This window comes from Antedon mediterranea, chromosome 6 (genome assembly GCF_964355755.1).
Source record: "Antedon mediterranea chromosome 6, ecAntMedi1.1, whole genome shotgun sequence".
In the NCBI taxonomy this organism is placed as follows: Eukaryota; Metazoa; Echinodermata; class Crinoidea; order Comatulida; family Antedonidae; genus Antedon; species Antedon mediterranea.
In genome coordinates this window covers 4,688,435-4,708,480 of record NC_092675.1, presented here as the reverse complement: position 1 = coordinate 4,708,480, position 20,046 = coordinate 4,688,435, and the positions used below count along the sequence as shown (strand labels likewise).

The 20,046-nt window shown below is 34.2% G+C and overlaps 3 protein-coding genes across 7 annotated transcripts in view; 2 read left to right on the top strand and 1 right to left on the bottom strand.

Annotated features, from left to right (window-relative positions):
- LOC140052257 (uncharacterized) overlaps positions 1 to 8,678 on the top strand; it is a 32,127-nt gene extending 23,449 nt beyond the window's left edge. For 2 of the 3 annotated variants that reach the window (XM_072097725.1, XM_072097724.1), the window contains 6 exons: positions 89 to 217; positions 423 to 625; positions 880 to 1,279; positions 1,497 to 1,561; positions 2,175 to 4,864; positions 5,880 to 6,467. In XM_072097725.1, coding sequence (XP_071953826.1) covers positions 89 to 217; positions 423 to 625; positions 880 to 1,279; positions 1,497 to 1,561; positions 2,175 to 4,864; positions 5,880 to 6,039 — 3,647 coding nt within the window. In that variant the 3' untranslated portion in view covers positions 6,040 to 6,467. Of the gene's footprint in view, positions 1 to 88; positions 218 to 422; positions 626 to 879; positions 1,280 to 1,496; positions 1,562 to 2,174; positions 4,865 to 5,879; positions 6,468 to 6,515 lie in introns of those variants that run through there. The other variant, XM_072097726.1, reaches the window with a different exon arrangement.
- Positions 8,679 to 9,363: 685 nt separating this feature from the next.
- LOC140052260 (peptidyl-prolyl cis-trans isomerase) lies at positions 9,364 to 12,258 on the bottom strand. Its single transcript, XM_072097730.1, has 5 exons — positions 12,069 to 12,258; positions 10,405 to 10,435; positions 10,134 to 10,319; positions 9,724 to 9,799; positions 9,364 to 9,625 (listed from the first exon to the last, which is right to left on the bottom strand). The coding sequence occupies exons 1-5, from the start codon at positions 12,135 to 12,137 to the stop codon at positions 9,490 to 9,492; spliced, it is 498 nt and encodes a 165-aa protein (XP_071953831.1). The 5' UTR covers positions 12,138 to 12,258; the 3' UTR covers positions 9,364 to 9,489.
- LOC140052258 (uncharacterized) lies at positions 10,620 to 19,637 on the top strand. 3 transcript variants are annotated; one of them, XM_072097729.1, is made up of 8 exons: positions 10,620 to 10,677; positions 14,325 to 14,501; positions 14,876 to 15,034; positions 15,544 to 15,672; positions 16,098 to 16,189; positions 16,568 to 16,767; positions 17,458 to 17,570; positions 18,110 to 19,637. In XM_072097729.1, the coding sequence occupies exons 2-8, from the start codon at positions 14,343 to 14,345 to the stop codon at positions 18,185 to 18,187; spliced, it is 930 nt and encodes a 309-aa protein (XP_071953830.1). In that variant the 5' UTR covers positions 10,620 to 10,677; positions 14,325 to 14,342; the 3' UTR covers positions 18,188 to 19,637. The 3 variants fall into 3 exon arrangements, with proteins under 3 accessions (XP_071953830.1, XP_071953828.1, XP_071953829.1); XM_072097727.1 differs by lacking the exon at positions 10,620 to 10,677 and adding an exon at positions 13,471 to 13,767; XM_072097728.1 differs by lacking the exon at positions 10,620 to 10,677 and having other exon boundaries at positions 14,227 to 14,501.
- Positions 19,638 to 20,046: the final 409 nt, after the last annotated feature.

Below are 20,046 nucleotides of genomic sequence, written 5' to 3'. Positions count from 1 at the left end.
ATTAAACATTCATGAAGAAAACTATCGCAGCCCTAAATGATGATGATAAAAATGAATATGTATGTTAAATTTCGTTTTAACTTTACAGATGAAAATCGACTGAGTAATGCATCGATAGGCGTTGCCCTGGAGCAAGAGCTCTGCACTATCAAAAGTGAAGTGAAACAACTGGAGGAACGATTCAAACCAACTGAAGCTGTCAAGAAACAAGCTGAAGGTAAAATTCTGGCATAGTTTTTGTGGAGCTTACTAAAAATATATGAGCTTTCCACAAACATTTTTAAAGCATTTTGCAAACCCCTATTAACATAATGGTCCCAGAATAAGGATTGGCCGTAGTTTAATGAGTTTATAAGCATGTGTAATTTTCTTTTATTGTTTAGTTATAAAACTTATATTATATTGCACATTTCATTTTTCAGGAGTTTCCAGAGAGTGTCAAACAACACAAGAAAAGAAAGCAAGGGATGAGAAATCCTTGCAGGAGAGTCTGAGAGAGCGAGAAAGTCTTGTCAAAGTCTTGCAATCAGAAATCACTAGACAAGCCAATGAAATCAACTACTTGCGTAGTCGTCATAGAGGATCAAGAAGGGGAAACAGTTTCTGTGCCAGTGAAAGACCAGGGGTAAGAATGAGTGTAAATTTGATAAAGATCAAACAAAGTTAGCTGGGTCAATCTAAGGAAACAATTTGGCCATTTTGACCCATAAGAATATTCAGCTTTTGGAAAAGTATTACAGATTCTATGGCTTTTTGCATCATGTACATAATAAAGTATTGTCCAATACCATATGGTAAGGACAATACTTTCTATCCACATTACTTTAATATTTAATATGAAATAGTTGTGAAATTGTTTTTGTTTGCTAATAAATTTAGAAATCATCTAACAAAAAGAGAAGCAACAGTGACAGAATTCGAAGAGTACACGATGAAGGAAGAATTACGTTAACGGACTCTGCATTAAAAGAGGAGGTAGTATCGATAAAAGCATCAACCAAAAAAGACACGTCAACAACTACTCCTCAAAGCAACAACTTTGACAAGACAGCTGTGAAGTGCTCTGATCGTCCTGTCAGTCTCATAGCCAGTGAGAATGATGGAGCTATTAGCCTAACTACATCAGGACGCCCACTTAGCATGATATCTGGATGTACGGTTATTAGTGAACGTGAGCGACCTGTTAGTATTGCGTCTAGTCTTGCATCTAGTGGTTCAACTCGTTTGGAAGTTGTGACAAGTGATAGTACCCCCTCTCTTGAAACATTGCATATTTCAGGTTTGTTTATTTATAATTCAAAATAAACAATGTTAAAAAATACTATGTAAACTCAATGATTAAAAAATGTGATGATTTGCTGCACATGTTAATCAACTGTCTGTTCTTGTATTATATTTCATGAGTAGTCAAGCAATTTGTAAAGACTACAGTATTATAAGCTGTTTATCTATTTATTTTATATCATTTTTATTTAATCTTGTTTTTCGCATTACAGCTGAAGATATTAGATTATCTGAAATTTTGTCTGCGAGTGAAGAAGAAAGAGTAGAGAGATATGAGGTAATCTAACTTGATATATTTGGTCTGGTTTTAGTCCCAAAGTTGCTGTTTTTCTTATTTCTTAATATCAATCACGTACTGTATACATATAATAAATGTGTAATGGTTAATTAATTAATTAATTTCATGAGGTGAAAGATGAAAGGTTGGTTATGTTTTTACAATGCGAAAATGGTTTCACTTGTGCTAAAGTTGCTGCTTATTTAATATCAATGATATAGTAATTTATGATTATTATTTATACAAAATCAAAGGTGAAATTAACACTATGAAGTTATAAAATAATTTAGTTAAAGCATTAAATCTGGTATCTGGCAAGATCTATTTGCGGATGAAAATCCATTGTGTGATACAATGTATCCAATAGGTATTGACTAATTATTTAAACATGAACTCGCCTTGTGGCAAGAGGTCGCAGGTTCAAGTCCTATCAGATGTATTTTATCACAAAATCAATTTATGAAACTTATCCGTTGTCAGCTACTGTACGCTACCATATTACATGGTGTCACAGTTAAACACTATATTAGCTTTGTTTAAATCTATATTTTAACTCTTAATATATCAAATAGTCTATTGTATTGAAAATTATTTATTTAAAACATTTTTTCAGACATCAGGAAAACAAGATAAAACAGCCATTCCAATCGCTCAGTATATTATATCTAAGAGTTCCTGTCAACCCCATGGTACACAACCATCTGGTAAACCTGAAAGCATCAGACAATCACAATCTGTGAAAAATGAAATTGTGAAAGAGCCTTCTAAGAATATTCAAGAGAAAGATTCTGAAGATAAGAATGAGGCACCCCTTTCTCCTTCTAGGCTTACCAAAATTGAGCCTCAAATAGAACTTGTGAAATTAGCCAAAGGTCCTCAAAGTCAGAAAGTTGATATTGGTAAAAATGTTGCTGCCGCTCAAAATGATCTAGTTCGACAGAAACCAGAAATTCCAGACAAGAGGTTAAGCCTGGAAAAGAGAGAGTCCATAAAACGATTACTGAAAAATAATGCTGAAAAAAGAAGAGCTCAAGAAACCTTTGCTACAAAAGCTACAGAGAGATTTAATGGGAAAATTGTTGCCAGAAGGGCCACCTCTGATGACATTCAAAGCACTCCAATAAGAAAAGACCCAATGTTCAGCAAACGACGCGACTCATTTGAAAGTTTATCCAAACTATCAATGGATAGTACACCGACTAAAACAGTAGGGGATCACACTCCTAATCAAACCGAAAACCAAGTACAGAATTTAAAGCAAAAATTTATGGAAAATCGTGTTGTTATAAATATTACAGAAACACCGCCATCGACTAATTCATTAAAACCACGTTCGTACAGGACAAAACGAGAGCTTCCAAAAGTAGGCTGCGTTAAACAATTGAGTCAAGCGTTCTCATTGGGTAGTCTTGATGAAACTAAAGCTGGTGGGACTCCACAAAGTTTATCGCCAGCATCATCTTGCAGTTCAATCCCAGTAACTAGCTACAGCTCAACCGTTGCTACTCACATTCGTCGTTTGAAAAGTCGAACAACTGAGAATTCATTCGATGAGGATCATTTTGAACGACCAAAATCTGATCCTAGATCTACTGAATATGGACAGCTAATGCAAACAAGTGATTCACATAGAAAATCTTCTCCTGACCTTGCAGTAAAAAATCAAGACCAGAAACCAGATAAACAAGAGAAGCCAAAACCATCTCCTTCCCCAAAACCAGTTATTTCAAGAAGAAAATCTCATAATACTTTATCTAATAATGCAGAAGATAAAAAATCAAGAAGAAATGGATCTGTATTTACATACACAGTTTCTGTCGATAGCTCTAATTCTGAAAAAGATAAAAAGATAAATGGGAATCTCGGTAGTAGTGATAAAAAATCCCCGCAACCTTTTAATGTAAATGTTAAGCCGGTCACCAAAACAGAGGAGAGTGTTACATTCACTGTTAACAAACGAACAGGGCAAGGAAAGAAGATTGACAATCAAAACAATAATAATTCATCACCGATTAAACGTTCTAAACGCTGCAGTAGTGTTTCTGATAGAAAACAACTATTTGAAAAGGAAGGGTTCATTAGCAAGCCATCACCACCAAGAACTATTGCCAATGAAATTAATAAACTCAATACATTGGGTCTTGTTGGCGGTAAAGAGGAGGAAGATTGCGAAACTAAATCATCAATTGTTTCACCAACACCCTCATTAACCGATAAAAGGGCATCAACTGGATCTGAGAAATCATTAAGTTCATCTGAAAAGGTATCTTCTCCATCACCTAAGAAGGTTTCACCTAAAAGGACAATTTTGGAAGTATCTCAAATGGCATCTGGTGAAGAGAAAACCAAAGTTGGTGTGCAACGAACCAGGCAACGTAAGCAAAGTTCACAGGCGAAGCTTACTACACAAGAAAAGACCAATTCACAAGCAAAGGAAAGTAATAATAACCAATCACATTTAAATACCAATAACAACAACAGTCAAGCAATTAATGAAAATGCTGTAGAAGCAACTATTGAAAAAAGACAAAAGAAAAATTCAAAAGTTGAAAGAAAGGAATCAAAGTCAAAGCAAGACGTTCAAAAATCAAGTAAAGAAACAAAATCCGAAAGGCGTGTGCGAGAACGCAATGCATCTACCTCAAAAATAGAACCAACTGATGGTAAATCATCCAAGCAAAAGCCAATCAAAGAAAGAAAGTCTTCAAAAGATTCAGCAGAAGGTGTCACAAATAAGAGATGGTCGTTTACTGGAAAGCACAGAGAAGATGCTAAAGCCGATTCCAAACAATCACAGAATTCTGGTAAGGGAAAAAAACGATCAAGTTCTAAACAACGTTCCAGTTCTAAGCAACGTTCAAATGGTTCTACAGATTCTTTATTCTCTAAAAGTCGTGAATCTAAGAATCCTAAAGAAAAAGGTCAGTCTTCAAAAGGAGCAGAAGGTGAAGAAATACATCGTAAGGGAAGTGCAGATTCCAAAGATGGTAGTACAGAAACAAACGAACCCCAAGGAAGAAGATCCAGAATTGATAGGCCTTCTAACAGGTCCCGTCTCCGTAGAGCCGATAGACTTCCATTCTTAGAGCTTGTGAAGCGATCAACATCAGTTGATGGTTCAAATTTGACAAAAGAGCAATATATGAAACATCGTAGGCCAGATCTGCTTGAGAGAACTCAGTCTGTTGACCGAACAAGTAATAGAGAAAAATCTCCAAGTGTTGAAAGGAAGGGTGAAGGATCAAAAAGTGGATGGTTTTCCAAGAAAACTGATAGTATTACCAATTTTCTTAGAATGTCCAAGTGAGTAGGCCTATGATTCTGATTTGAATGAATGTTGCATGAAAGCCTTTCTTAAATCTGTAGTTTTAGCTTATTAAAAGCAAGTAAAAGTAATCTTACTAGTGCTCAATTAAAAGTAATAGGTATATTAAAAAGATTTAATCTTGTATTCTACTTCACCCAAAAATATAATGTAAGAAACCTTAAAAAGATGCTCATCTAAAAAATGCATGCTAAAAATGATGCACAAATGTTATGATCTGTATTCTATGTGTTTGTATACCACATCGGATAGCTTTCCTTGCATAAAACTAATAGTGTAAATGTTATTGCTGTTTAACATAATGTACCCCTAACCCCTTTTAGTTTAATCAACCAATGTAATCAAACCCACTACATCCCGTTTTGCGAATAAAATTAAAATGATAATTATCTTGTGCAATTTAATCTTAAAGGCTAGGTGCAGGCAAACAATTTCTATTGATTATACATTCCAATGATTATCGATCTATAGTTTCCCTTATGTTTCATAATTTTTGGAATTTTATTTTTGTTACACCAGCTTGTTGAAAATAAGCACTTTCTTATCAGTAGTTCAAATTACACAGTAAAATCTCTTTTCTTTTGTACACAATTTTTGTAAATAGAGAGGCATTTTAAAAAGCTATGAAAACTATCCACCATCTTTTTTCACCTTCAAGGGAGTCACCAGACATCTTATTACATTATGTTAACTACCTAACTACTGAAAAAAAGTCTTCCTGGTTCTTATGGAAAAATTTTGCCAAATTTTGCATTTGACCATATTAAGGGAAATTCATGTTTTTTCGTCTTGATTTCTGTTACAAAATTTGATTATGTACAATTAACCAAATATTATATTTAAAATTCATGCCTGCACCTGAGCTTTAACATGAAATACAACTGCATGCTTAAATTAACTTTATAATAGCTAACAAAGCATTTTTTATCTTGCATGAATCTGATACTGTAGCTGTAGTCTTATCTTTCACTGCAAACATTACTATTCCTTTAGTGTTGATGACTGTAATGACGACTGGTCCGATTATTTAGACTTTTGTCAAGCCACCCTTGACTATTTGAATGAGGATTACGCTCTGCGTTTTCATTACGATGGTCTATGGCAATTGCATAATGATTTTTGTGGAATACAAGAGTCTAATATACTGACATAACATCTAGATTTGTAGTTCTGCATGACAGGTTTGTAGTTTACTAATACAATGCTCAAGGGACTGTAAACATTTATTCCAGTAACTGTACAGAAATGACTGCAGTAATATAATAATAATTATGTTAAATTATATAAGGTAATGCGTGTTGCATTCTTTATACTATACGCTTCAATATTTTTCTGTGCATCCCCACTTTCTTGCCAATCTAGAAATTTGAATATATCACATGACAAATATCAGAGAACAAATTCTAAACGGTCTGGTGATATACAGAATAATAAAGATGATGAATTCTGTAAGAATGAGAAAAAGTTCCCCCAACCGAGATTCAAACTCGGAACCTTCAGCTTGATAATGTCCTAACCATTAGATAACTAGGGCTTTCAAAGTATTGTTCAAATTCAATTCGATAGTGACTCTTTTAACACTCTGAGTCTTAGCAGAATCACATTTATTGTATTTAATTTTCTTTGTAGGAATTAAGTGGCAGAAGAAGTTAGAAGAGACTTTGACATAGTATTACTTCAGCCATGACCTTATTTGTGTTGGTGCTAAGGTGGTGATGGTTCAGTACATACATGACAAAAGAACTTCACATTAACAATGGTGCTATGATAAATTACCATGTATAACATAAAGACAGGAATTTAAATATTTGTCTACATGATGTATGTCTCCACAAGGAAATCTAACAACAGGACACTGAGCTTGCCTTGCCAAGATAGGAACAGTCCTTTGATCGTATGTCTGGCTGTAAAAAATACCAACAGTACTGTACTATGTACATATTATCGGTGGTGTGCAGTGTCGTTGAACTGATCATGTCGCAGCCACAGATAAACCCTTTTTACTCCGGAGCTCAGCATAAGTCAAATTTACAAGTGATTCTTGAGTGGGATTCGAACATTCTACCTCCAGTCATTATCCTGGTGTTCTTAACTCTATACCACCAAGTTTATGCCGAGTCATAGTATTTAAAATTGCAGCAAATGTCTAAATACAATTAGCTGGACAAATAAAAATTAAGAGGTACTTAATAGATTATGACAATGTCTAATAAAAACTAATAAACAAATCTCTTTAAAAAATTGTATTCTATGTATTATGAAAGTAAATATGTAAATTTGTATAAAGGATCTCGAGTTGAGCAGAACATTTATTTATTTAGTTGAAATAAAAATACATCTTTATTCTGAATAAAACATTGGATGGGTTAAGAAGGGTGTGCTGGACCAAAATGCAACCTAAACTCCCATGGCGTCATTTTCTATGAAATTTGAGGTTATATAATTTTTCATTATGAAAAATACACACATTAAAGAGATAATTACACCATACTTTTTTAAAACTTTAATGTAATTATTATTTTATGATCCGTTTTTATGATCCATCAACAAATAATGTATCTATTGCTGTTAATTCTATTTATTCTGGTATTATATTAGAGTTTTATTTATGCCAATGATGGTATATTTTAACACAGCTTCACTAGTATTAGGTTTCTAACTCAGGTTTTCAAAATACATGGTGCAGATTGCAAGGGTAGAAAACGTACAGTATTTTGATTTATAGAGCAAGAATTGCACACCAGTCAGTGGCTTATAGGGAGTTTGTTATTTGTTGCGACCAAGGCCCAGCCTAGATCAGGTCAATTGAAGTGTCTTCAGTTATCGTCTGGTCCTAGAAAGCATCAAACGGTGAGGAGCGAGGACACGCGTCCCAACATTCCTGTATGCGCACAATGTACTAACATGACGTCGTTTGGTCGGCCGGTCGTCGCAAATCGAAAGCTCACTAATGTCAGAAAGAGTGGAATATTTTTAAGCATGCATTATTTTCTTAAATTTAATTTTAATATTTAATTAACAGCTCGTACACACATACATACATTAGTTGATGTAAGTACTATAGCAATAGCGAGGTATTATTCTACACACCATTGTTTTCTAAAATATAAAGGTGTTTGTACAGTGACCAGTAATCTACAGTAGGTGCTTGATTTAAGCATGTGCTAATTTAATCTTACTGAAATAATGCAAAATATAGTGTATTTATGATTTTGTACATACGATTGTAAAGTTAAATAAATATACAACTGATTTTCAGTTGTTTTAAACTACTGTATATAATTATTGTTTGAAAAAAAAAAAATTTTATATTATATCTATATATATTAATGTAGAGTGAAATATAGAATTGTATTTAATCTTTGTATATTTTTGTAAAGCAGAGGTTACATAACCAAAATAAAAATATTAGAGATGGTGTTCAGCTGAATCAGATAGGTGTGTAAGTATGCAAGCAATAGAATTAAATATAAAATATGCAACAAAAATTGTTTTTCCAATGGCTCTATTTTTCTCTGTAATCCCACCTTACCCATACATACAGTTGATATTCTGGGTGGGGGGGGGGGGGGGGGGAGGAGACACCTTCCCGCTAAACGGTAAAATATATTACTATGCTATTCAGGGACGTCCCTATTCTATGAAACAATGGGACGTATTGTTTCAACTCTAAACGTGTAATAGTACAGACAGGGGCAAGGAACGATTTTTATGTGGCGGGTCAGGGGTGTATCCTTGATTTTTATCAAATAGAGGGGGGAAGGGTCGTCGGACACCAAATATTTGAGCCCACTATAGGAGGCCTGTGGCCAAGTAATTTTAGGTAGATGGTCGGAAATGTTACTCTCGCACATAAAAATTCATAACATGGCACCTCTCACTAGTCTAGTTGGCCCAGAAATGACACCTTACACAGAAGAAAAATCTGCAAGTGGTGGACAGTGTGATCGAACCAATTCTTGTAATGTTCCCCGTTGCAGCATCATGGAATTATCTCTCAAAGTTATATTCACAGAATAGGTTGAAGTGCGCTCACTGGCTAAACTCAGGTCCCCCTCAGCATTGTCCAGAGGGAAAAAACAGGCATTAAAATATGTTTAACCACGCCCGAGGCCTCCAGAGAGAGAGCAAACATCCTACACCAGTGTTAGTGTTTGCGAGAGAGGAAACACCCTACACCAGTGTTAATGTTTGTGGAATAAAGAACTTTCCTATTCTAGTTGTCAATGAAAATCATTTTCATTCCACAATGCAATTTATATCTGAAGTCTGCTTTTGGAATAAAAAAACACATTTTGTTCTATCATGGTAGATTTATTTTAATGATACTCAGTTTGTGCACTTCGGGCAAAATTGTCCAGACATAATTTAACAGTTTAACTGTCTACATATTACAGATTATATATTCATTATAACGGTCATGTGAAGTAGGATATGCAACCTAACATTTTATAACAAATGCAACTAAAAGCAATAATTGAATGTTCATATTTTAGTTTGGTCCAATGTTTGGCACCGAAATAAAAATGCTACTTAAAAATTTAATTTCGGAACGGTACAAAACTATCTTTACAAAACATTAATTCCATTGATTGTAACACTATTACTGTAACTGTCCGGAATCTGCAATGACAATCTTCTTGCTGGTTTTTCCGCTTTGAGATCCGTATGATTCAACCTTCTTGACTACGTCCAGGCCTTCAACCACACTTCCAAATACAACATGCTTGCCATCAAGCCTAAAAAAATTATTGTAATAAATTTTGTATATGGTCATACCAAAATGGATCATTTTAACTACTTTTTCAAATGTGCTATGCTCTAATGCCTGCCTTACCAGGTAGTTTTCACTGTGCACAGGAAGAACTGTGATCCATTGGTGTTTGCACCTGCATTTGCCATTGACAAAATACCTACAAAATAGAAAAATATCAATGGGTAATTTTAACAACTCATTTTAAATGGTTTTTACTGTATTTGTACAGAAACATATTCAAACAATATAATACCCTGTAATTAATATGGAAAAAGTATTTTTTTTATATTGCACTTTTTAAATTAACATGGTGTCCAGAAATCCCCTGAAAATGCTGTTACTTTATTTTTTATGCTTGGCAGGCCACAACGTTCATCATCTATGCAAGATGGCTTCTGTAGTATGAAAATTGTGTATTTACTATTAATTTGGCATCACATTAAGCAATCTATTATTCTAATTGAATTATGGTGGGATAAAAATTGGTGTACCTGGCCCAGTGTGCTTCAAAGTGAAGTTTTCATCTGCAAACTTCTCTCCATAAATGCTCTTGCCTCCTGTTCCATTGCCACGTGTAAAATCACCTCCTTGACACATGAAGTCTGTGATAACTCTATGGAATGAGCTTCCCTTATAACCGAAACCCTTCTCTCCAGTACACAGAGCACGGAAATTTTCTGCAAGGATATGAAATTTTGAATGTGCTTTCTTTGTAATAGCAAATTACGATATTATTGGAATGAAAAACCAACAGGTACTTACCAGCTGTTTTAGGTACAACATCAGCTCTCAACTATAAAAATAAATTATATATTATATTATTATAGTCCTAGAATAAACTGTAGGCCTGTAGTAGACCTAGTACAGGCCTGGTAGTAGGCGGTTAAATATTTTCATTTCTATGGAGCACCAAAAGAGCAACTATAATAGAGGGCTACAAAGTCAGTTATGTGACGTACCATCTTTCCAGAGGGGAGGGGGGCTCAGTGGATTTAGGGTCGGTGGATATTCTTTGGAAACAGCGCATTATCGGCAGTAAGTTACATCAATTTTTATTGACAAAATATATTGAAATTAAAGTTATTTCAATATATTAATACTAATTATCTAATAGATGCATTAAAAGTAGACGGATTTCACTGATGTTTTAACCTAGGTAGGGCCTAAACTAAGCCAGGCCTAGTTGCTCTTTTGGCGCTCCATAGAAAAGAAAATATTGAACTTCGTGTAGGCTAGGCCTAGGCGAAATTCGCGAACGGTCGGGTAGGCCCTAGGCTAGTAGGCTTAGCATTAGGCTAGTATAGTAGTAGGCCTGCCTATACAATACGCGAGAAACACGTCTGTAAAATCATCAATTTAAAGGATTTAGGCCTAGCCTAGGCCCTACTAAGCCTAGGTAAATGAGCTAGGCCTAGGCCTAGTTCTCAATGTCCGAAGTTCGGCGCTACTGCAGTTTCGCACCACACAGTTGTATCTTCGATTTCTCACCTAAACTTTCCTTTTTCACACTTACAACATAATATTATGTAACATGTTTATACGTTTCGACCACTTACGAAGTAATTTTTTTTAAATAACAATACTTTTCAAAACATCAAAACAATACTGAACTCGCTGTCAACACACTGCGAAATGTTCGCCATCTTATATTTATCACTTAATTGCCAGAATGTATGCTTCATTTTCACCCCAAAAATATAGAAACTATAGAGGGCAGTGTTATAAAATCCGATTACACATATATAGGCCTATGCCTATTTAGTTTTGAAAGGCAAGAAATGTTTTCAGCTGGCGAAATAGAGGTTAAATTAATATCTCATTATTAGTATTATTATTCATATTATTAATAGGCCTAGTTCCTATCAATGTTTTATGTACGGACTTGTATCGTCGCCGTTTTGATATGTTCAGCTGGTTCTTTATACAAAACCACCACTCTTTGCAGTTTAAAAATAAAAACAGAAAATAAAACATTCATTGATTTCTGGCAATTTTCTGATTCTAAAATGGCCACAGTTCGATCAAAGTATTCGCGGAAAAAAAGCTGTTTTGAAAGGCATTTTTTATTGTGATAAAGGTAATATAACGGTGGCTAAAAAAAAATTAAGCAAGAAATCGAAGATATAACAGTGTGGTGCGAAACTGCAGTAGCGCCCGAAGGGCTTCAAGGTAAGGTAAGGTTAGCCTATTTATGTTATGTGATTCTTCTTCATAAAAGTACTTTAATGTGGTATTCACAATAAGTTACGATTGGAGTCGAAAGGAAGTGGAAATAAAAACAGGTGCCACTACTAGGGGGCCTAGCTACTAGCCTGGCCCTATCTAGCTAGCGCCGCCCGGCAACAAATCGACATATCGACACCCGGTTTTTTTTTTGCCGGGCCGTCAGGGACAAAAGAATTGCAGACGAAAAGATAGTTAGTTACCTCCATGATAATTTTACCAAGTGGTGCTCCATCGGCAGTAATATCGAAAAAAACCCTTGGTTTACTCATTCTGCTGATAAAACAACGACGAATGCAATTAGAAAAGGCAATTTTGAATTGAAACCACGTGGGTTTTAAGCGAAAACTTTAGTTGGGCGGCGGCAACCTGACACAAGAAGGAAAAAGAAAGGTCACAATACGTTTTTATAGAGCTGTTGTGTAGACAAATTGGCGGAAGTTGACCGCAGCACAAAATGAAAATATGAGTGAGAGTTTTGTGATATAAATAACACAATTGAATATGAATAATAGATTATTTTGAAATATTCAATAAATTTCTATTTTATTCAAAGTTTATTTTTATCGAAATATGGTTTAATTACTATATTTTTAAATAAATATTTTCAGAACTATTTTAAATGCGTATGCAACTAGAAATGTAAAATGGTTTCTAAATAAAAAAAATGGACGATTCCAATTTCACATGGGCATTCTCTGTAAATGTAAAACAAAACACATAATACATTTAAAAATAAATCATGATAATCTTAAGTAAACTTCAAAATTCGTTTGTAGATTTTAACATAAACGGCCTGTATTAGGCCTGTAAATATAAGTTATGTGTATTACAATATTTGCAAAAGTGAACCGCCCCTCCTTTGTTTGTGTATGAGGGGCTGATGGAATTTTCCAGAACATTGTACAGAGAGAGAAGAGTGCGCAATTTTTAATAAAAATTACAAATATTAACTTTGAACTAGGCAATACAAAGAATATGCTATAATAAATTGAGTTTAATATCAAAGAAATAAATTTAGAGAGAGTTACAATTTTTCAACTAATTAGGAATTTCTATTTTTTTAAGTATTAAGAATAACAATTATTGCTGCGAATTTTGTATCATTTGTGGTACGCACGATCGACGCCCTAATTTATTACAATACTGAATTTTATAGAAATATGTGTGAAATCGGGAGGTGATGTTAAAATTCGGGAGACTCCCGAATAAAACGGGAGGGTTGGAACATATGATGTATTTAATCAAAGATACACCAAATTACACGTTAGCGGGTTCATTTGTACACGACCGGCCGGGAAGCATTATTTTTTTTCCTACTAGGTTAAGGCAGAAACAATAGAGGGTGTGCATATATTATGAATATTCATGATGCATGCCTGAGCTCATGACGTCATACTTGCAAAATACACTGCATGTCTGATCAAAGAACTTATAATACAAGAATCTCCTGTTCGTCCGAAAGCGCGTAACAATTTCGAAAGGCATTGTGGGATAGAATAGAGCTATGGGTGGCGCCATTGTGAGCCATGGAGTAGGGCGCCCGCATCAAATTAGAAAGTCAAAATCATAGAGGGGATTCTGCTAATACTCTAGGCGGGGGGGTAGAGTAATTGACTTCCTAGTTTGGAGGGGGCGCTGCTCCATGCTGTGAAATGGCGTCGCCCAGTTTGACCTTTTAACCCTGTACTTCCGATACTGTGTTTTGAATGCAAATTGAAGAACAGGAGATTCTTGTGTTATAAGTTCTTTGGTGGTCTGATTCTTTGGTCTGATTCAGTGTTCGAGATGGTCCTAGGCCCGTACCATGCCACCTGACCATGGAGTAAAGAAGAAGATTAAAACAACTCAATTGGCCCCGTCCATCGAGCCGAAGAAGCTATCGTTTAACATCATTTTTATGTAAAACACTAATAGGTTCTATTGATTGTAAAAGTATCCGCGAAAATGTATGCGTCAATACTCGACGTCAAGAAACCTTATTAAGTTTCAAAGCATTTGTATGCACGGACTAACTGTTTGCATCGCTCAGTTATCCATGTCTTCCCGCGACTGTGTGAAGACATCTCAATGATGAAGTGAAAGATTCCCTGGACCCTGCTATTGGATTATTTCCCTACATTCCTTGCTAAACTTAAAATAAATTTGTTCTCCGATAATAATTAGGCCTAGGGCCTATGTATATAATTTAATATACTTTTTTATATATATTTTTTATTTTATGATTTAAACTTAGCTTTGGAATTTTGATATATTATATTTTAAGATGGTATATTCATTACTTGTGAAACTGGGTGAGTGGGCCGGAACACAGGCTTTAAGTCACAGTGATTAGGTTCGCTTTTGTGTCCCATGCCAGCTCACTCAGTTGGTTCTATTGGTTTTTTTTTGTATTTCGTGTTCTTCATGTATTTTATATTTGGCAATAAAAGAATAAGAATATTGGTTTCTTTTTAAAGGATAATTGTGCAATAGTTATGGAGACAACAATTGAACTTGAAGAGGAGGAGATGTGTGCAAAGATGTTGTATCAAGGAACTGCTAATTTTACATTGATCCCAAAATCCCAGAATGCCTTAGTAGATCATCAAGGAAATAAGAAAGCTGTTGTAGAGACTATTCAGTATACTTATCCAGTAATGATACATACAAAGGATTTTCTACTAGGTAAACTTATTTGTATAAATCCAGAGTTTTTTCTATCCACAAACTTTCCAATTTGTTACAAATATGTTATACCACATTTACACAGTTTTCATAAATTTTAAAGGAATTATATGAAATAATTTACCTAGTAGAAAGCAGTTTTTTTTTTTTGGTTTTTAAACAAAATTATAGCCTGTAGGTTATCCGATTTATAGGGGTGGATGTAGATCCCATCATTGCAACGGACCACAATGTTTCATCTCTACTAAGTAACATCAAACAGTCAGTACAAGCTGTCAATTGTAAATACAATGCAACAAAGACATCATGAAATTAATAATTGCGACTAAATATTTTTGTTTAGCTGAAGTTACTGGTTCCAAAGTTTGGAAGTACCAACAATTGTGTTTGGGTTTACATCATTAGTTTTGGTGGTGGATTAGTAGAGGGAGATAAGCTGCAATGTAACGTAGAAATAGGTGCAGAATGTGCATCGGTTATTACCACCCAATCATCAACTAAGGTTTGTAATCCATTTTTGTAATTTATTTTTAACCATAATCATCATTGTTTCATTAGGATGTAATTCAATTCAATTTCTTTTTATTTAGGAAATATCATCCATAATAATAAACTTATAAACAGAAAAAGAAAAATCGTAAACTCTAAACTTAAGTATAGAATGCTTCTCCATCTACAACCCAATACATTTTAGAGTTATGGAGCAATGTTTGCAAACACAAGCAACAAGGATCTTACCACTATTCAACATACGTTGCATGAAACCATAGGTAGATTTTGTACTCATTAAAGAAAGAAAGACATCATGTTCAATAAACATTGCCCTGGTACTACTACTTCTAGAGACATTCCACCATAGTCTATTGGGATAAGTAGGTGTACATTTTACTCCTCAACCTCTCATAAAATCAAGTTCCAAAGTTGACATTTCCTGCTAAATGCTAAATAAATAGAAAATATAAAAAATCGTATCACTTAATTGAATTTGATTGGTTGATATTTTGATTTTAGGTGTTTATTTGTCCAAATGGATTGATAACTGAGCAGTGTTTAGTAGCTAGAGTTCGTTCAGGTGCTCTACTTGCTATTTTACCTGATCCAGTCGTTTGTTTTAAAAATGCAGCTTACAAGCAATCACAGGTACAGTAAAACCCCACTATTACATACGGCACAGACCTGCTGCTGTGTAATTCAAAATATTCATAAAATTTAGGTTACATAGACTTCTATACACCATATCCTATAAGCATCATATACGTGTCATGGTTTTAGCCAACCATAAATGCAGTACTTTAAATAATATACATTTTAAAGTATCGATAATGAAACAAATCTAATAAAGTATCATGCAAAAATATAAACAACTGAAAGTTGTAGGCTGCCCTAAGTCTAAAAATACATAACGTCAGCGCTGTACGGTACTTCCCCACACACAAGACACGATTCGATCACGAACGTCGATCAGAGGCCAATAAATAACAAACTTACCACATTTTGGAATAGGATTTTCTAATAATAAATCCAGTACAAATTTGTACTCATAAATACTTTCTCCTTTGGCTCAGGTTATTCACCTGTCCAAAGATTCTTCACTTATTCTTCTTGATTGGTGTAGTTCAGGGAGAATGGCAAATGGTGAAATATGGGATTTTACCAGGTATGTACACCCTTCTTAATCTGAGTATAGTCCCCAACTGTTACTTTAGGTACAGCAAAGGGCTAAGACCAAAAATAGAACATGGATGAAAAACATTAAAAAGGAAACAGAACTTTTTACATGCGGACCTATACACATGCTTGCTACAAAATGTACTGAGTGGCGAACACAAGTGAGACGCGATTAGCGTTTAAGATGATGAAAGGGCTAATTGATCAAACAGTCGAGACAATCCATCCCAAAATCTTCTCTATTAAGCAGTCAACAATTGAAATATGTTTCCAATGAAATCATTGTATTTATATTTTAGGTTAACATACAATGTTATATTATACTAAACTAATGTTTGTTTATTGTTGTTTTGCTTGCTTTTTCTAGCTTTAAAAGTAGTAACTCGGTCTTCATTGACAATAAGCTTGTCTTTAAAGATTGCTTGCTACTTGATGCAACAAAGATAGTTACAACAAAAGAAGCACTGCGACAGTACAACATACTCGCTACATGTGTTATCATTGGTACATCCACAATAGAACAATGTCAACATTTGTTACATGTTTTTGGAAAGAGGCAAGCTTTAGGTACGTGAGCACACACTATAATCTACTTCAACTAGATCCTAAAATAATTCTCTGAATCTTTATACTCTTCTGCAATATTTATTGAGGGTGTGTGGCGCAGTGTGTTGGACGTTGAACTACTGATCGTCGTGAGATCGCGGTTCGAATCCAACTCTGCCGCACTGCTTGCAGCCTTAGGCAAGATACTTTACTTACGTTTGCCTCTCTCCACCCAGGTGTATAAATAGGTACTCGGTTAGATCAAGACACAACTTTGCGCTGATTACTAGCTACATTATGGGAGTATGTTTCCATATGTGTTTGACCGGGGTAATAATGTTCAGCGCTTAGAGGTTTCACAACATTAGGTGCTATATAAATCAAGGATATTATTATTATTACTCTGTCTATCTACCTTTTATTTTGCGTTTTTCTTTTGCTATCCATTCTGTTTTTAGTTTTGTCCACTTGTGTGAAGTCAAGTTTAGAATAGAGAATTGTTTATTATTCTTTTAAACTTGATTTTTGTTTGAAATGGAATAATGCCACAGAGTCATGAGTGAGTCATGATTCATTTATAATCATTGGTTTGTAGTTAGCATAATCATTATAAATGAGAAAATATTAGTCTTAATCGATAATATGTGATGACCAAATTTAAAAGCTTGTATATGATGCATTAAATATCAACATGTTTATTTCATTCAAAAGGTGAAAAATTAGATGAAAACGTATTATTGGCCATCAGTGAATTAGAGTACATAGTAGGTAATGAAAAGATACCCGGCGTGGTGATTAAGCTAGCTACCACAAACACCTTACAGGTAAGTAAACACCCAATTTATTGCTGTCATTACTGTAGTTTTCCTTTTCGCACGAGAATCATTTAATCATATAGATATATATCAAATATATATCAAAATGATATCATTCTGATTGAATCAAAACATTTCTGGTAGGATTCAAACTTGTGACCTTTTGCATGCAGGGTTAGTATGACATGACACTGGGTGCAAAGGTCAACAGTTGATCATTAACTTAACCAAAAGTTTCCCAAAATCATAGTTATCGAGTAATCTGTCATCTCCCACAATAGGTGTAATTTCTCCCAATTTGTATGTATGATGTACAAAAAAACTTCATAATAGTTCATAAATTTACCATTTAGGCTAGTATGCCACATTTAAAGGCCTCTGGTATACAAATTGTTTTATACATGCTGATGCAGGTCATTTTGTTTAAATGCACCCTTTATATTTGGAAGTAATTATAACAATTGTAACGCCTGGTTTGGACACGCTTTTGATATTTTATTTTTCCATGTTGGTACCTAACAATTATTTTTATCTCATTCATACTATAGGCAGTTGAACAAGTTGGAAAGATTCTACAACATTTTTATGATCGTCTTGGAGGGAATCCATTTGAAGGAAAATACTAATGTACCAAGAAGTAATTTCTAATACAGAAACAAGTGCTAAACAAACAATATGAATAAACCAAAAACAGTAAAACCTACTTAGAATACGTCACTCTGTTTATATGGGAAAGTTGAAATGCTTCTTTTCTTGGAGTTGAATTACAGTCTACTGGAGTTATATGGAATTAGAGATTCTTCTATAAGCGCTTGTCAAATATATAAAAATAGTTCATTCTTATTTAGCGCATTTAAGCAAACTCTCAATGCGCTGCACAATTATTACCCCGGTCATTTTTTGGATCCAACGTGTATGGAAACATACTCCTATAATAATGCTGCTAGTAATCCGCGCAAAGTTGTGTCTTGATCTATCCAGGTTCCCATTGTATACACCTGGGTGGAGAGAGGCAAATGTAAGTAAAGTGTCTTGCCTATAAGGATACAAGCAACAAGAGTTGGATTCAAACCACGATCTCACGATCGATAATCCAACATCCAACACACTGCGCCACATCTGTATGAACCTGTGAAATTTCAAAGTCACACAAACAGTTACATTAGGTATAACCCGGATATGATTCAGATCAACCTAAGCGTGTATAGAACGGATTTGGCAGCTTTTTATTATGAGTAGTTAAGTTTAGCGATAAAATATACGGTTTCAATTTCAATCAATTGGAAATTCTTCCACCTCTTGATTACAATGTTGTTATATTAATAAACAAAGATATTCAATTTAATACCAGTAAGTACTGTATATTCAATTTATAAGTAGTATTTGGTTTATTACTGGTATCAGATTCTAGACTGAAATTTCCAATCTGTACTAGTTGTTAGTTTTAACATCACATGGAGTTTTTGCAATTTTTTATGTATCTCTTGATTAACAAGTTTGCATCGACCATTAATTAATTTTGCATTCAGATTTAAACATAGAACTTCTTATATGATATCATGAATTGTCAGTATTGAATATATATATAAAGCAGATGAATTAGTGCTGGTATTGTTTGTACAGGTATTGAAAGTTTAAAATCTAGACTTTAAGTCAAAATGAGTTTTATAGTGACTGTATCTACAGTAGCTATGATAACAAATGTGTTTATTTTGCTTGAAATATGTTCGTTTGTGTCAAACAGAACTCGCCATTAATGAAATTCACTCTCACTAGGATCATAATAGTAACTGCATAGATTTTTATTGTTTTTATATAGAAATTGGCCATTTTGGCTGTTAATTCTTTGTGTTTTAAAAGTAACACATCCAAATGCCAACTTCAAGTCAATGGCTACCAGATGTCTCTGTGAGACGGTTATTTGAACCAGTACCAGTACCAGTTTATATTTTATTGTAATTAATTTTTTCATTGAATGTGATGTTAAACTTTATATTATGAGTTATATAAAGTGCAGTTATTTTATTAATAAATAGTACTGATTTCTGTATGTATTTAAATTTTTTTATTTCCTTGAATGAATTATAGAATTCTGATAATAATTTGTTGAAGCAAAAATCAATCAATAGCAAAGGGACTGGGAAGTTAGTAAAGATTATCATTTTTAATCATTTCAAATTACTTTATAAAAATGCTTGGATTTGAAGGTGGCTCATTTTTCTGTGATCATGAAGTGATATGAAAGGTTTCTGCAATACATATAATATGCTTAATGCTTAATAATATACAGATAGTGAGTAATCACAAGTTGCTGTGTGTAATAAATAGTCCATCTAGCGCCCTCTATTGTTACCCATTCTTTGGGGGTGGTGGTGGTGGTGTAATCCAAAGATCGTATAGCGCCACGTAGTGGCGCAAGATATGGAACTGACGCTCGAAAAATGATAATTCCATGGGCAGCCATTCCGGCAAGCGGATTACCCAG

Bases quoted from the DNA above. Each gene is read 5' to 3' on its own strand.
- LOC140052260 (XM_072097730.1), bottom strand. From the start codon at position 12,137: ATGAGTAAACCAAGGGTTTTTTTCGATATTACTGCCGATGGAGCACCA. The intron at 10,320-10,404 runs GTAAGTACCTGT...ATATCCTTGCAG, and splicing joins TGTTGTACCTAAAACAGCTG to AAAATTTCCGTGCTCTGTGT. The intron at 9,626-9,723 runs GTAAGGCAGGCA...TAATTTTTTTAG, and splicing joins TGCACAGTGAAAACTACCTG to GCTTGATGGCAAGCATGTTG.
- LOC140052258 (XM_072097729.1), top strand. From the start codon at position 14,343: ATGGAGACAACAATTGAACTTGAAGAGGAGGAGATGTGTGCAAAGATG. The intron at 14,502-14,875 runs GTAATGATACAT...ATTTTTGTTTAG, and splicing joins CTATTCAGTATACTTATCCA to CTGAAGTTACTGGTTCCAAA. The intron at 16,190-16,567 runs GTATGTACACCC...TGCTTTTTCTAG, and splicing joins GAAATATGGGATTTTACCAG to CTTTAAAAGTAGTAACTCGG.